Source organism: Asparagus officinalis, chromosome 5 (genome assembly GCF_001876935.1).
Source record: "Asparagus officinalis chromosome 5, Aspof.V1, whole genome shotgun sequence".
Classification (NCBI taxonomy): Eukaryota; Viridiplantae; Streptophyta; class Magnoliopsida; order Asparagales; family Asparagaceae; genus Asparagus; species Asparagus officinalis.
This window is the reverse complement of record NC_033798.1, coordinates 81707823-81724593: the sequence shown is the minus strand read 5'-3', so window position 1 is coordinate 81724593 and position 16771 is coordinate 81707823. Positions and strand designations below refer to the sequence as shown.

General features: G+C 43.1%; 2 protein-coding genes across 2 annotated transcripts; one reads left to right on the top strand and one right to left on the bottom strand.

Moving 5' to 3' along the window:
- Positions 2211–3912, top strand: LOC109842078. The gene is made up of 2 exons (XM_020410991.1): positions 2211–2279; positions 3379–3912. The coding sequence occupies exons 1-2, from the start codon at positions 2259–2261 to the stop codon at positions 3910–3912; spliced, it is 555 nt and encodes a 184-aa protein (XP_020266580.1). The 5' UTR covers positions 2211–2258.
- On the bottom strand, positions 14394–16765 carry LOC109839880. The gene is made up of 4 exons (XM_020408327.1): positions 16435–16765; positions 16084–16209; positions 14801–15727; positions 14394–14707 (listed from the first exon to the last, which is right to left on the bottom strand). Exons 1-4 carry the CDS (start codon positions 16705–16707, stop codon positions 14669–14671), a joined length of 1365 nt encoding a protein of 454 aa, XP_020263916.1. The 5' UTR covers positions 16708–16765; the 3' UTR covers positions 14394–14668.

Below are 16771 nucleotides of genomic sequence, written 5' to 3'. Positions count from 1 at the left end.
CATTTGACCGACGTGTACGGGTCGAATGGCGTGTGTGCGCTGAGCGACGCGCGCGAGCTGATTAGGCGAATCTTCTTGACTCGTCAATTCATTACTTCGAGTTTCGTGCGGGCTCTCATAGACAATTTTAGACGCCTACAGATACCCCCTCCAAAGTGTTTCAGCCTCATTCTTTTATAGAGGAGTCTGAAATGCTTTGGATATGATGGATCCCCACCTTCAGTCGGTGTTAAAGGACCTACAGATGGTTTCGATTCTTGACTTCTCCATATTTCAGCATATTCTGTATTTTGTCAAATAGCTAAAATTTCCCCGGTACTGCGTTTATCGTCTGACCGTTATTGAAGCCTTGAACCGAAATTGGTGAGTAGACTTTGGCTCGTGTTATTGAGTTGACTTTTTGATTAATTATCTGCATCGCAACGCGCTGACCGGCGTTGACCTAGGGCTCCACGTTGCTCCGCGTTGACCTTAGGGTTTTGAATCGATCGGCGTTGACTTTTATCGCAACGCGTTGACCAGCGTTGACCTAGGGTTACACGTTGACCGGTGTTGACCTTAGGGTTTCGAATCGATCGGCGTTGACTCTTCATCGTAACGCGTTGACCGGCGTTGACCTTAGGGTTTCGAATCGATCGGTGTTGACTTTTATCGCAACGCGTTGACTGGCGTTGACCTAGGGCTATGTATTGACCGGCGTTGACCTTAGGGTTTCGAATCGATCGGCGTTGACTCTTCATCGCAACGCGTTGACCGGTGTTGACCTAGGGCTACGCGTTAACCGGCGTTGACCTTAGGGTTTCGCGTTAACCTGAGGAGAACCAGTTTATACCCGTGTACTCCTGGGAGTTTCGGGAATTAGTTTAGCCTCGTGTACCCGTCGGAGGTTGTCAGGTTATCCTTAAGAAGGGAGTTTCGGGAATTAGTTTAGCCTCGTGTACCCGTCGGAGGTTGTCAGGTTATCCTTAAGAATTATTGTATATAATATTCTCTAGGAACTTCCTGTCAAAATGGGAAACAGTTTAGACTCATGTACCCGTTGGAGTTTGGATTTCGAATATTCCGATAATAGGCGAAAATATCACGAAATCACCCAAAATATAAAATTAGGTCACGAATATTCCGAAAATAGGCGAAAAATCACGAAATCACCCAAAATGTAAAATTGGGTCTCGAATATTCTGAAAATAGATGAAAATATCTCAAAATTATTTGGGAGATAGAATTATACTCCGAAAATTCCAAATCTGAGTGAAAATGCCGCCAAATTATCCGGGAGATGAATTTGAACTCTGAACGTTCCAAATATGAGTGAAAACGCCGCGAAATTATCCGGGAGATGAAATTGAACTCTGAAAATTTTGAAAACGGACGAAATCAGTCGAAAATACAGCAAAACAGGCACTAAACCAGGTCTGACCCGCGTTCACGCGGGTCAGATGAATCCGACCCGCGTGATCGCGGGTCGGATCAATCCGACCCGCGAGCACGCGGGTCGGACACAAGTCCGACCCGCAAAACGCGGGTCGGGGGTGTACACGGGATAAAAATCCCCTTCTTCCTCTTTCTTCGGTATTTCCAGCTCTCCTCCTCTACAAATTTCGGTTTCCTTCTCTTCCCCACAACTCTATCTTCTTCAAGCTCTCTCCATTCAAGAACTCTTCTACTACAGAAACTCTTTTCCTTTAAGAACTTCCAAATCCCTCAACCTTGCTAAGGACAAAAGGCTCTTGAGAGGTTTGGAGCTTGGCCGAAATTTTCTTCTCTTCACAAACAAACTAGGGCTTTGGCAATTTTGAGATTTTCTTCTTCTTCAAACTCCAACCTTCTTGAAACTCGGGTAAGCTTCTCCTCATTGCTTTGATTTCAGTTTTGAATTCTTGATTTTGAACCCATGGGTTTTGATGGTTGAAGCCCTAATTCTTGAAATTTGGGGAAAAGAACTGAAATTTGGTTGAACTTTGGGTATTGACCGAATTTTTGGCTTTGGTTGTGTTCATGATTTGATATTGCAGTCCGCACTCTTTAATTTTAGGAGAAAACCGAAAATTTTGGATTGGGTTTGTTCATGGCCGAATTCTTGGACTGTTCATGGCCGAAATTTTTTTGATTGTGTGAGCATGGCTTGTGTTGGCCGAAATTTGGGGTTGTTCATGTGAGCATGGCTTGATCACTGCTATCTTGAATTCATGATTTGGAATTCATGGTTTGATGGTTGATGACTGAATGTGTGGTCGAACAGCTCTTCGAACCTGTATATGGCTGAAAATTTTGTTGAGGTCTTTGAGCTATTCATGGCCGAATTCTTTTATGTGCTTGAACTTTGTATATAATTCGAACGCGTATATAATTGAACTCATGTATATGATTGAACTCAAACTTTGTATATAGCCAAGCTCTTGTATATAATTGAATTTGTGCATGACTTGAATCCGAACTCGTATGTGGTCGAATGACTCGAATTCGTACTTGTATGTGGCCAAGAATTGACTTTGCATATAATCGAATTCCTTCGCTTGAACTGACTGCTCATAAAGCTTGAGTTATGTGGGAATTCACTAAACATGGTTGTGAATAAGAACCAAACCAAATTCTCGATTTAGGGAACATATCGAGGCCTTGATTCTTGATTTTGATTTTGTGTATGCCTCGAATCCAAACTTGTATGTGGTTGAGAACCTTATACGCCTTGAATTTGTACATGTGTGAGGCCGGGACTTGACTTAAACTCAAACTTGTACATAACCAAACTTCGTATATATGATTGAATTCGTGCATAACTGAATTCTTGTATATGATTGCATTCTTGTATGGTTCGAACTTGTACATGATTGAACTCGTATGTGACTGAATCCAAACTTGTATGTGGTCGAAATAACTTGAATCCCAACTTGTGTATGGCTCGAGAACCTTATATGCCTTGAATTTGTACATGTGATTGAACTTTTGCATATGGTTGAACTTGTATATAACTGAGCTCTTGTATTATTGAATTCATATGTAACTGAACTCGTGCATGCCTTGAATTCGAGCTATTCTTGTATATGATTGAGCTTGTGAATCCACATGTTGACATGATCAAGGTCTTATATTTGACTCTGTGACGCTTAACTTGAACCGAGAATGTCGTATAGGTTTAATTGGACCCTTAATTAGAAAATTCCATTTTGTAGAATTTCAATAATTGGACCCTTAATTAGAAAATTCCATTTTGTAGAATTTCAATTAAAGATTCGCAATTTCCCTTTTAAGCTCTGATTCATATATCTTGATTCTTGATTTTGTAGAATTTCAATTAAAGATTCGCAATTTCCCTTTTAAGCTCTGATTCATATATCTTGATTCTTAATCTAACAGAGCTGTTGATCTTTGTTACAGATTAGCCATGTCGACGATTTGGACCGGCTGGAGCGCGAATTCCGATGGTTACAAGAGCTGAAGACTGCCGGTACTTCAACGTACATAGCCATCCGGATGGAATCTCGTCTACAAGCATGGCACGACACTCGGGCTTCTGCTGGACTTGAGATTCAAACGCAACAAAGTCAGGTGGATCAAATGGAGGCCGTCCTCGCTGAGAAACAAACATATACGCGTCAACTCAAATCCTCTATTACGTCGGGTAAGGCTAAGATAGAGCGACCCGAAGAGGAGCTCAAAGCAGAGGTGGAGGCCTTGGCTATCTTAGGGATGACGAAGGATGACTTGGAGCGTTCACAAGTTGTGATATGCGAAAAATTGGAGCTCTCGAAACAGAAGTTAGCCAAGATCAAACAAGAGGCTGTGAAAACATTATCCCTCACCGAGGAATCCTTCAAGGTTGCATTGCAGTGTGAGCTTGAGCGAACTTATACAGAGAAATTGACTAAACTTGAACAGCAAGTCCGTAGTCACAAATTTCATGTAGATTGATTGTAACTCTTGTACCTGCAAACTCAATTTTATTAATAGAAGATATGTCTTTTTCATTCGTTATGTCTCCTTTATTATGATGTCTTACTCCGTATGGAATAATCAACCATAATCCTTGTGGGATTTTTGACAAACCCCCAGCCTTCAACGGGTTTGATGAGCCTTTACCGACTACCGTCTGAGTCGGGCTAGCATGCAGATTATTCTATATCCGTTCCGCATGTAACGTTGTGCTAAGAGAATTAATTCTCTTAGACTTAGTGCTATGATTTTGAATACATAGACTTCACCATTTCTTATGGAAATATGGCACCCGGCAACGCGTGCTAGGCGTTAACTTACCCCTTCTTAGGCTTCGGGATAAAATTCCCCAGACTTAGACTCTGGTGTCTTTTTCAATCGGTAAAAGACTAAACCGGCGACGCGTGTTAGACGTAGACTTAGGATTTTTGGCAAACCCCCAGCCTTCAACGGGTTTGGCGTGCCTTTACCGATTACCGTTTGAATCGAGCTAGCATGTGAATTATTAAAACATGTTTCACATATAACGTTGTGCTAAGAGAGTTAATTCTCTTAGGCTTAGTGCTATGCTTTTGAATACATAGACTTCACCATTTCTTACGGGAATATGGCACCCGGCAACGCGTGTTAGACGTTGACTTGCCCCTTCTTAGGCTTCGGGATAAAATTCCCCAGACTTAGACTCTGGTATCTTTTTCAATCGGTAAAAGACTAAACCGGCAACGCGTGTTAGACGTAGACTTATCTCTATTTAGGAGTCGAGATAAAATTCCCCGTGCATGAAGTACGCGGATTGGAAGTTGAGAATGGAGTCTTTTCTCAAGGTAAAGACAAACCCGATGCTGGAGAGGAAGAATTTTATATTCTGTCTCCAGGTCTTGTTCAGGGTAAAGACGAACCCAAAAATGAAAGAGGAAGAATTTTATATTCTATCTCCCAGCACTGAAGAGGAAGAATTTTATATTCTATCTTCAGTTGGAAAGGAAACTCGAAGTGGGATCTCCACCCCCAGAATCCGGAAAGATGAAACTAGGAGTGGGATCTTCACTCCGAGAATCAGAAAGATTCAAGCAACCCTAACTTTTATAGGATTGGTTGCTTGATCCAAGAAAAGAGTTCCTCATTTATTGAGAGAAAATTCCGATTTCGACCCTAACTTTTATAGGTTTGGCTGAAAAGGAAAAGATGAAAGCCTTTCGTTTATCGAAAGGGATGACTCGATCTTAGTCCTAACTATCTGCAAGTTTGACTAAGTGAGGTCGGAGACAATCCTAACTTTTATAGGTTTGATTGTTCAAATTGAAAGTGGACCTCTCGTTCATGGAAGGAATCGAGAGGGGAATTTAGCTTTGGCCCTAACTTTTATAGGTTTGACCTGAAAGCAAAGAGAGTAAAATACAGGTAGCAGTAGAAATACCGGTTTGTACTAGCCACTCGATGGAGGATTTTGATGTTAAGTGATCAGGACTTAACACGTCAAGCTTTGAAAATTGCCATGAATTGGCGGATAGGAATTTTGGTGGGCCCACCATCAATTGATTTGATCAGTGGGGGATTTTGCAAGGAAAGATTGATCTGTCAAAATGGTCGAATCTTATCTCAGCAAAAAAATTCATGAGAATTTGTGAATTCGATATTAACAATAAAATATGCTTCAGCTTTGAATACATTCAGAGTCCAAATGTGGATTTCTTATTCATTACTTTCATAGCAAGGGGTTATCCCTAAGAATACCACATGCGGTATTCTTCTGGGAACTTCCCGATACATTGGTTATCCTGAAGATACTAAGGATAGTACTTTTTCAAGAACTTGTCGTTTATCAGCATCATAAGTTGGACGCCTTCCTTGGTAATAAGGCGATATACGCCGCTGAGTAGGTTATCTCTACTATAAACGCAGTTGACTGTTAGTTGAGAATCACCGAAAACTTTTGAGATATTCGACCCTAGCTCTTTGGCGAAACTGAGTCCAATAAGCAATGTCTTATTTTCAACCCTTTTATTGATGTCAGATTATCCTTAAGAATATTATGTATAATATTCTCCAGGAACTTCCCGTTTGATACAAGGGAAACAGTTTATACTTGTATACATGTTGGAGTTTTGAAAGGAGCAGTTTATACTCGTATACTTTTCGAAGTACGGTGATCGTTCTCATTCGGTTTGTTCTGCCGTCGAGACGCCGACTTCAACTAAGGCCTGTATTGTATTTTTGAGAACGTTGCAAGCCTCAGTGGAATGAAGAACCCTCCTGTGGTACCCACAATATTTTGGGTGTGAACTCCTGTTAGCTTCTTCCTGATTTTTAATAGGTGGCAGCTTAATTTTGTTGTTTTTCAGGAGGTATTTGAGGATGACTGGAACATCATCATCCTTGAAAGCATATCGTTGCATCTGAAGCGACTGTTGTGGCGATCGCTCCCGCGGTTGTCGTTGTATTGTTTGGTTGACATCAATAGCGAACCTGGGTATGACCTCTTGTTGGCCTCCATCAACTTTCTTTCTTTTAGGATAGCGTCTATTGGAGGTGGTGACAAACTCGACTTCCCTCTGCTTCTTATCTTCGTCTTCATTTCTCTTCGGACGATGTCGAGAAGAAGGAATTGGGCCACCCTCAGTGTCATTGAGAGGTGCGATTGAACCACCCCCAGTGTTATCGAGGAGTACATCAGTCTTGATGACTATATCCAGGTTTGGACTATTGTCATTTGTCCTATTTTGAATAGGCGTGATTGGTGTAGTGTAACAACTAGACGCAGCCTGATGCTCGGATTTAGGAAATTTGTATTTTTGAGCCTGCAGCTCTCTTATTTGTTGCATGGCCAACTCCATCTCAGCCTCAAATTCTTCTTTCTGCTTGATTAATGCTTTTTGAACTATTTGGGTGAGCTGATCAGGAGTGATTGTGAACGCCTCTCTAGTTTTTTTAGAAAGACGTGATAACTCGTGTAGAGTTACTTTCACTGGGATGTTAGCCAATTGGGTCATAACATCGAATTGGTATGAAGTGTTTGAATTTTCCGGTTTATCTCTTCCAATTGGCCAATTGAAATGAGACTGCCTCGGGTTTTGAACATCTTGGTGCAGGGGCTCCTGCGGGGTCTTCTCAGCAGGTGCGGGGGGAGTTGTAATCACCCCCACCTCAGCTAGTCGATCAGAGACACTTGGATATTTGAACCGATACTCATTCCCATTTCTGGTGGCGAGGACTGGCTCTCTGGTGGTTACAAAAGTTTCATGTTCATTGTCAGAAAATGAGAAAGTAGGAATTGCTTCGTCGTCTTCCTCTGGAACGATCGAGGTTTCGTAACAGGATTTTCCTTTGCCTTTTGATTTCTTCTGGGATGACGATCCGGCCCATTGTTCATCTTCAATCAGATCGGGATGAACCCATAGAATCTCGCCATTTGGGGCTGTGTGTGGCACAAGTCCCTTCTGACGTTGTTTGTGAGGATCGTCATTGACGGTCTTCATTGCCACATTTATCACAGGCTCAGGCTCAAACCAATTCAAAGGAACAGACCCAAAGCTGATTGAAACTGCATTTGCACCCATATTCTTTTCCTTAGGTTGCTTCATAGTGATGACCCCAACATCAATCAAAGCTTGGATCTTGTCTTTTAGGACATAACACGACTTGGTAGGGTGGTGCACCGCTCCGTGGAATGCGCAGTATTTCGGATCATTAACCCTTTTGGCATCTTCCTGATCTTGGATCGGAGGCAACTTAATCTTGTTGTTTTCTATGAGGTATTTGAAAATACCGGGGACTTCATCTTCTTTGAATGAGTAGACCTTCGGGAATTTCGGTTCCGAAGTTTTCTGTTTCTGAGGCTGTTGTTGCCACCGTGACTGCTGCTGTTGTGGTTGCGATTGCACTTCGAATGTTTGGTTCGCGTCCACTGCATTCGCTTGCGCTTTCCCTTTATCCCTCGGAACAAAATTCTGTTGTGGGGTTGGTGTCGCTATTTGACCTCTTTCGGCCTTTTTCCTCTTGAGGAAACGTTCGGCTCTTTCCCCTCGGACCTTCAAGTCCTTCCAGGTCTTAGACGGTGCCATTCCCATGGCTTCGAGAATATCCAATGAAAGGTTGTTGTGACAAGTCTCCAGGATGAAGTCCTCACTAATCGGATCCCTACAATTCATGGCTTTGTTCCGGAATCGTTTGATAAAATTCTCCACTAACTCTCCGTCCTTTTGCTTCTCGTCAAATAACGTTCCGATCGAGACCTCGGTGTCGTCGTCGAAGAAATTTGTGAGAAACATGTCCTCCATGTCATCCCAACTGCTAATGCTCCCCGGCTTGAGGCGGCGATACCAATCGAAGGCTGCTCCGCGAAGAGTGTCGACGAATGACCGTACCATCAAAGGTTCATTCCCGGAGATTATCCCCAAGTGAGACTTGAAGTATATTAAATGCTGAGTGGGGGAGCCATTTCCATCAAACAGTGTGAAGTTGATTAAGTTGAACTTCGCCGGATACGGGATTGACTCCCACTCTCTTGGGTATGGGCATGGTATTCCGGACCTTTTCACTTCCTGAGCATTCATCAACGCATTGATTTTGCTCTCCAAATCTCTCATTTTCTTATCCTCACTCGTATCTGTCTTCGAGTGGTTTCGAGGAGAAGTAACGTGGTCTTTTTTTGTATTGTTATCATCTGAAGGACCACCCGCGGTATTGTTATTGACGGGAGGAGTGTTCATGTTAACATTCTCATCCACTTCCCGCTCGTTATTATCTTGGTTCGGATTATTGCGACGGCTAGACTCTCCTTGATGAGTTGTCAGTGCCGCAATTTGCTGGTCATGCATCTCCCTCATTTGTTGCATAGCCATTTTCATTTTAAATTTAAAACTGTCTTTTTGCTTGGCTAAAGCGTCCTCAAGAATCTTAGCCACTTGCTCGGCGTGGCTAAAGCGTCCTCAAGAATCTTAGCCACTTGCTCGGCGCTAATCATGAGTGATTCGTAGGGTTGTCTCGCACTCGATGCGGTGTCATCAGAAGCCATCGCTGAGCAAGCATCCGAGCAAGCATCTGAGGTTTCATCATCTGAAGGAAGTCTCTTCTGCATTCTTTGGTAATCCCTTCGTCTACTGGTCCCCGATCGCAATCGAGTTATACGCTGGGACACTGCGGCAAACTGATCCGGACTAAAGTGTCGCGTTGACTTCCCTCTTCCGGTCATATTAACAGATACTTCTGGAAATTCATCATCTTGAAGGGCAGGTTTTTTCCTGCGGAAGCGTGCTGGCTTGGGCTCGGATGTTCCGGTAGAAATCCTTTCAAACGCCGACACCCTTTCTGGGGTCTTCGGACAGCAACATTCTGACAATACCGCCTTGATGATCTTGGCACACGGACAATGAGAGTTTGTGTCTCGGGCACTCATTTTCCTAGATTTGTTCGCACCCCAGCTTGATAGTACAACTCGTCAGTTTGATGACTGGAGCAACCTATCGTGTGTTGGCACGACTTCCTAGGTATGACGTCTTCGTCTGATGAGTACGTTTTCTTCTGGGAATACAATGCTTTGTTAGCGTTTTCAGGAGTCGCATGTTTGAGGTGACGTTTTTGTGAACGTCGGCCCTCAACAGGCTCCTGGATTTCAACACGCAATCCAATGCGGTCATTCGCAGGACTTTTCCTGTTATCCGTTCTCCTCCACTGCTTAGGAGGACGACCTCCAGCCTGACAACGTGCTCGAGATTCATTCAATAGGCCTAAGCGCTCTTTGACCGGAGCTTTGCCTCGATCATCGGGTGAAGGGCCAAGGCGATCTTTCATTGTTATTCTAAAACGAGACAAGTCCACACTATCGTGAATCTCAACCGGAGGTGCGGAACTCGATGGAACTGAAGAAATAGGTGCAGGACATCTTCTACCTTGAATCTGTTGCGGGTCAGACTTGGGTGACCCGTAAGTTGGAAGGTCGGATTTGGACGACCCGCAGACTGGAAGGTCGGATTGGAGTAGTGACCCGCGATTTCGCGGGTCGGATTGGAGTGACCCGCGTTTTCGCGGGTCGGATTGGAGTGACCCGCGATTTCGCGGGTCGGATTGGAGTGACCCGCGTTTTCGCGGGTCGGATTGGAGTGACCCGCGATTTCGCGGGTCGGATTGGAGTGACTGACGTTTCTCGACATTTTTGGCCGCCGTTTTAGACTTTGGCCTCCATACTTGCTGCAGTCTTTGTGGTTTATGTTCCACTCCTTCTTTCTCCAATTTCTTGGCCTCTTGCACAAGAATTTTTGCATGTGCAAGAAATGTGCGGCGTTTCTGAATCCGCTCTTGAAGAGTCGATCGGGTCCTTTTGACGCGAACCCATTCGTTCTTCGCTTGTTTGAAAGAGGAGGGGTTGTTCACCCTCTGTTGTGGTGGTTGGCGCCTCCTGGACTTCAGATCCGCTTCATAGCGGATTCCATCAACTGGTTCTAAGGCTTTGGCCAGTTAGCGGGCGAGGCGTTGGCGTCGCCTCTGACGTGCTCTTTTCGATAGAGTTGGCACGTCATCAACAGTTGACCCTTTGCTCAAGGGGTTCAGAACTGTAGTTTTGGCCTCGTCGGATGCCGGCGGGGCGTTGTGAGCCACGGGTGCAACGGTGGCGGGAAGATCTTCTTCTTGGGCTTCTGCAGCTGAAGTCCAACGGGTCTTCCTGGAGTAAGCCTTCCTGCATCTGCGAGGAGAGGCCGATCTGGAGGAGGACAAGTATTCCTCGTACTTCTGCTGGTCGAACTCATATTCGACCTCCGTTTTAACCGGGATCTGGATCCGAGGTTGCGACACGTCAGCCTTCGCAGAAAGGCTGTCGGCTCCCACTGTGGTCGCCAGTTTGTTTTCGTGGAAAGCTGCCTTCATCATTGATTTCATTAAACTTTAGTCGTTACAAATGAATTCAAATAACAAAAATAAAAGATTGTAACTTTCTTGAAAATAAACACAAGATCCGTTTATCGGCTCTTGCTTACGTGGGTTCTTTACCGGTGCCGGGGTTAATCCGTGGACGACCGCGAATCAGATCCGGTTGCAGGAAAATTCGGCAGAGCTTCGCCTTCGCCGAGGAAGTTTTCTGGTTTGAAGCGCTGAGATCGACAAAGTGAAATCAGGGCTCTTCTCGAGATTAGACCAAGCCTAATCTCAAGGAACGGACGTACGGGCTTCGGATCCTTCGAACGGCTTCTCCTTTGTGACGAAGTTCGCCGGGATCTCGTCGACCTTCGCTGAAATTTCGTGCTCCTTCACTCTTCAATCCAGCAGCACATCGTCCTCTTGATAAAATTCCAGCCTTCGAAAATGGAGGCCTTTGGCTCGTATTTATAGGCCCCGGATGCGGTTATTTGGATAAGAACAAGTGATTTGGCTCTATCTTCAGTTAACAACAGCCTAACCACGTTTGGGAATGATATCAAGTCAGTTAGGAACCCCTGGAACAGATAAATCCCGTGAAAACAGCTTCAAAACCGTCAAAACGCGTTTCGGGATCAGGACTGCGCGGCGCGGGTCAGACAGGTCCGACCCGCGCTTGCGCGGGTCGGTCACATCCGACCCGCACTTGCGCGGGTCGGTTGCATCCGACCCGCACATGTGCGGGTCGGATGCATCCGACCCGCGCTTGCGCGGGTCAGCGGGTCAAACTGATCTGACCCGCGCTTGCGCGGGTCGGTTTGTTCCGTCCTGCGCCCGCGTAGGTTTCCAACTTTTTTCTTTTCCTGTTCTCTTTCTTCCGAGACTTGTTCTCTTCGTGTATTTGGTTTGCTTTGTTGACTTATATGCTTCGCCGCAAGACCGACCGTCGAACGCGCGTTGGTTGATATACGCGTGCTTGATCGATGCGCGCGGACTGATTGGCGTGCGCGCGTTGACCGACGCGCACGAGCTGGTTGACGTGCACGATCGATGCGCGCGGACTGATTGGCGTGCGCGCGTTGACCGACGCGCACGAGCTGGTTGACGTGCACGCATTTGACCGATGCGCACGAGATGATTTGACGTGCGGGCGTTGACCGACGTGCACGAGTTGGTTTGACGTGCATGCATTTGACCGACGTGCACGAGTTGGTTTGAAGTGCACGCCTTTGACCGACGTGTACGGGTCGAATGGCGTGTGTGCGCTGAGCAACGCGCGCGAGCTGATTAGGCGAATCTTCTTGACTCGTCAATTCATTGCTTCGAGTTTCGTGCGGGCTCTCATAGACAATTTTAGACGCCTACAGTTCAGGGTTGGCTCCCAATACTTCAAGGTAGTAATCAATTGGTACCAAATAAGTTCAAAGGTTGGTTATGGTTTTAAGGGAATCGAACTTCGGCTATCTTTCATCTTGAGCAAAAGCATTTTCCTCCCAACAAGTTGAAGCACAGAAAAAACAGCAGAGCACCCAAATTTAAAGATGCCTCCAAAAAATACAGAAATATTATAATGTGGTGTTCTCCCATGATTAATAAATGATACAACCTCATATTAATGTATTAATTAGTAGAAGTAAAGCTATTAATACTCAACAGCCAACTGAAAATAGCACCTTACCCATTTTCTAACATGGTCTATTCTGAGTACTGAGTAGTAATTCTCCCTTGTCTCTCTCAAAGGCAAAGCCTTAATCAGACATTTTAAAAGCGTAAAGCTCACACTACAAGAAATAGTAGTGGTAGATGCACACCTCAGTGATCCGGGACCTGATCCATCTAATATGGGGGCCCATTATAATCAGTAATTTCAAGTATTAGTCTTGAACATCGAAAGACAAATTATATCCTTCTTAAAAGACACTTCTAGAAAATGACTTTATCCAAAAGCTTGAAAATTTTGGTAGCATACACTTTTGAGATGGCATCAAAGAATCAAATACAAGTCTTGGTTGAAAACTCACTATCGTTGATTTATATAGCATTGTTTTTCTCTTTTGTAAGTCTTTTAACAGGAGGCCTTTCCACATGCCAAAAAGGCTCGTGTGAGGGTAAGTACTTGGTGTTAAGTTAGCTTTGATTATACTATTAATTCACAACGTGGATTACTGAGACACGTCAAGATCCAAGTTCAATGAAATTAAGATCTGATAAGTTCTATATTAAGCATATCAAACCCTAACTAGTTGATCGACCTTAGCATTATTGACAGGGTGTAGTGCCTAGATAGTAACTTAGAAAGAAAAAAAACCCCGCAAAAGACGTAGAAACAAACATTCTTATCCTGAATAAAATCACTATCAATGAACTGCACCCTTATTTGTAGCTGATCTTGGAAATACCTCTTTTATAACATTTGTTAGCTATGAAGCTGATGAATACAACTTATCATGCTGATTGACAAATATGAGTTTGTGCGATCTACATACCTATTTCCTTCCACCACTGTCTTAAAGTGTTTGCATATAGGAATAGAACTATGGCTATGTATGAAGAACTAGGGTTATGTATGAATCAAGGTCAACAAAGGCTAAAGAGTTAATCAAGGAGTTGGTGGCTTCTAGCAAAGCAATTATGAAAAAGTTAACATCCCGCTGGTCTGCCAAAGAACTTTTAAGGCCAGGTAACTGATGCATACGCCTAGTTTTCTGAAGATGCAGTTAAAATCGTGAAGCCAAGAAGAAACCTTCTAAATTCCCCTACCTAGATCAGCTAAGAGACAACCAGAGAAGCAGGAAGGTAATACTTTTGCAGCGTATCATATCCATATCTAAAGCACAAGGTAACCTAAATAATCTCAAGCAATGCCCATTTCTTATGGTTAATCTGAATGGTAGTCATCCCATATAGTCAGTGAGTTAACAATATAACATGCATGAAGATTTTCCTATACCTACATCTCCCAAGTTAACGAGTTATCTACACACTTGAATATATAATTTCCCTCTTCAAATAATACTTGTCAACCGTGCTTTGGCAGATCATTTGAGGATAGGGGGGAAAACATGTTAATACTCTACAGTCTGCGCAATACAACTTCCTTTATCATAATCTACAAACTTACTGAATATTATCCAATAGCAAATTAGAAATCTTTTGACCTCCTACAGAGGTAAGTACAGGAAGAAATATGTTAACAATCATGGACTGGCTCAACTATTCCATGCACTTCAATTACAATTTGTGAGAACAACGCCACGTGCCTAATTGTAGATTAAAGTGAACTGGATTAAAATGTTTTTAACAAGGCCAATTACGCCCGAGAAATTGAGAAGTTAAGATACAGAGAATTATCAGCCAAAGATAACAGGACTTAACAAATTAAGGAAAGGTGAAATAAGTTGGTATAAAAAAGAACAAGATAAACATCAACAAAGCAACTCAAAACCTATTATTAATAAATAACAAAACCTTTTATTAAGAGCAGGTATAAAATCTGTGCATGACAGTTAATAAACAGCAGCTACTTACAAAACTTGACACATAATCCACAATTGAAATATGGAGGAAATGGTAAAGAGCAAAGGGTAAGGTTGTGTTTGAACTTTGAAGTGTAAAAAATTTGACAACTTGAACTTGTTTTATGTGCAATTATGGACGAACTTACATACAACATAAGCAGAAATAACAGCTTAGGCAGTAAGAAGTGAGACTATGGACACAAACCAAAGAACAAACTTTTGCTACCTAACCTCAGAATCATGGAATTCATAACCATAATGACTTTATTGTAAACATAACTCTCACAGATTTACACTTACAGTGATAAAAAAAAAGTGTAAGGGAGGATGTCAGCGTGCTCAATTAGTGAAAATAACCTGCAGACATCTCAAATCTCAGCTTGCGGGGATAATGGCTCCGCTAGCATCTGCGAATGTAGAAAAGAAATTTTTTATGCAGCTTCCAAATATCATATAAACCTATTAGAAACGATGATGTCATGAGAGTTTAAAGAAATTACATCTGCAAACCGTATCTGGCCACGCTGCACTTTGGGATGTTTGATATGAAAATCCTTCTTAGGAACAGTCAGGGATGAAATACGTACTTGTTTCCTTGCCTGAACATGAATATCTAAGAAAGACTTTGCAGATGGTTTCATGGAGGATACAGAAGGCAAAGCGCGCTTAAGCCATGACTCAGAAGGTGTATTAGGCAATGGCGGAGGAAGGAGTGACGACATAGAATCAGCATCATTCTTCACTTGATTGTTTTCTTTTAAAAGTATTCCGATATAATCCTTATCACTAGGTTTCAAGCCACTATTCTCTTCCTTTGCGCCACAAACAGAATTTTCTGGAGAAACTGTTAGTCTAATCTCAGTGATTTTAGATTGCAAGGCATCCTCATCATGACTTTCTAAAACAAGACTTTCACCAAATCCCGGAGTTTGTACTCCGATTGCAGAATCGTTATCAGCTGATCGGATTAAGTCCTTGTCATCCAAAGAGGTACCTTGCAAGCTCAACTTTGAAATTGAGGTCTCTGGCCTATGTACAGTATCAACACGAAGAGTTCTCTCAACTGCAGGACTCGAGGAGCCTGATCTACTTTGGCCAGTATAGTGTGGAGTCATTACCCAACAGTTCTCACTGTCTTTCTCAAAGGAGTCATAATCATCAGTTCTAGAACCCTTATTGTCTCTCCTTGGGCTCCTTGGGATTCCAAGGAAACCCTTCCCTTCATGGAATGGGGATTGGGATGGTTCATTTCGATAAGGAGTTACAGCACTGGTATTGGAATAATACTGTGGAGATGATTGATCAGTGGTCAATGAATCACTCAAATAGGTATGATGGTTGGATTCAGCTAGCTTACTGATATCCTCCTCCTGAGCAGGAGTATTTCCATTTAACAATTTGTGCTTGTATATTGCTTCCCAGGAATACTGCCCAACAGGTAAAATAAAACAACCAAACAATCAACTCAATCATAGACAATTGTGATTGCTGAAGAACAGATTGTTAATTTCATTCCTTCCTTTACCTACAGCAAGGTACCCACATTCGATTTGTTTTCTAAGTACAAAAAAAAATATTAAGAATGCAAAATCATTAATGTGATTGACTAAAAGATGTAGAATCGCCCAGGCAATTGCTTAGCATTAGTGCCAAATACTGGCAGCATGTTAACATTCCAAATAAAATATGCATAGTTTGTATATAAGATATTTTAGTGAAGACACTGATTATGACCAAATATGAGACATATAACTTAGGCAGAAGGAATTGTCTCTAATCTCACCTCTTCCTCAGCTTTCACAAGAGATCCGTGCTCCATTTTCTTAACTTGCGCACCACCAACCTTCCTAACAGAATTCTGTGACAACCTCTGGCCCGACCCAGGAGGATTCCACACGCAAAACAAACCCTTGACACACGACGTGCAGCATATTAATTTTCCAAATAACAACATGTGTATAAGTCGTATATAAGAAGTTTTCCAGATAATAACTGTGGGTATAAGTCGTATATAAGGAATTTCAGTCAGGACACATTGATTATTAACACATTTGAGAAAGATCACTTAGCAGGATAAATTCAGTACAATTCATGGAAAATTGCATAGAAAATACAAAAGCGTCCGCGATCTCACCTCTTCCTCAGCTCCTGCACCACGAACCCTCCTCACAGAATCCGGACGCAACCTCTGGCCCGAAACTTTCATCCCTGGAATAGGATTCAACAAACAAAACTTGGGGATCAAACCGCACCCTTTTGATAAAAAGGGCCTGTTTTTATCATGACACTCTTCTTCGTCCTCGTCTTCATCACAGCTACAACTAGTCCCCTCTTCTTCATGAGCAAAATCAGCCCCATTGGGAAACCTAACACGCCTCTGCTCCCCACTCTCAGTTCTCTCCACCATTTTCCCCGGTTCCCGGGCTCGAATCGACGCCGGCGGCTTTCTCGACGAAGAATGCGGCGTTTCG

What these genes read in the sequence shown, in the direction of transcription:
- LOC109842078 (XM_020410991.1), top strand. Translation starts at nt 2,259, where the DNA reads ATGGCTGAAAATTTTGTTGAG. An exon ending in TGGCTGAAAATTTTGTTGAG is followed by an intron (nt 2,280 to 3,378) that starts GTCTTTGAGCTA and finishes TCTTTGTTACAG; the next exon opens with ATTAGCCATGTCGACGATTT.
- LOC109839880 (XM_020408327.1), bottom strand. Translation starts at nt 16,707, where the DNA reads ATGGTGGAGAGAACTGAGAGTGGGGAGCAGAGGCGTGTTAGGTTTCCC. An exon ending in GTGCAGGAGCTGAGGAAGAG is followed by an intron (nt 16,210 to 16,434) that starts GTGAGATCGCGG and finishes TCGTGTGTCAAG; the next exon opens with GGTTTGTTTTGCGTGTGGAA. An exon ending in GCCAGATACGGTTTGCAGAT is followed by an intron (nt 14,708 to 14,800) that starts GTAATTTCTTTA and finishes CTACATTCGCAG; the next exon opens with ATGCTAGCGGAGCCATTATC.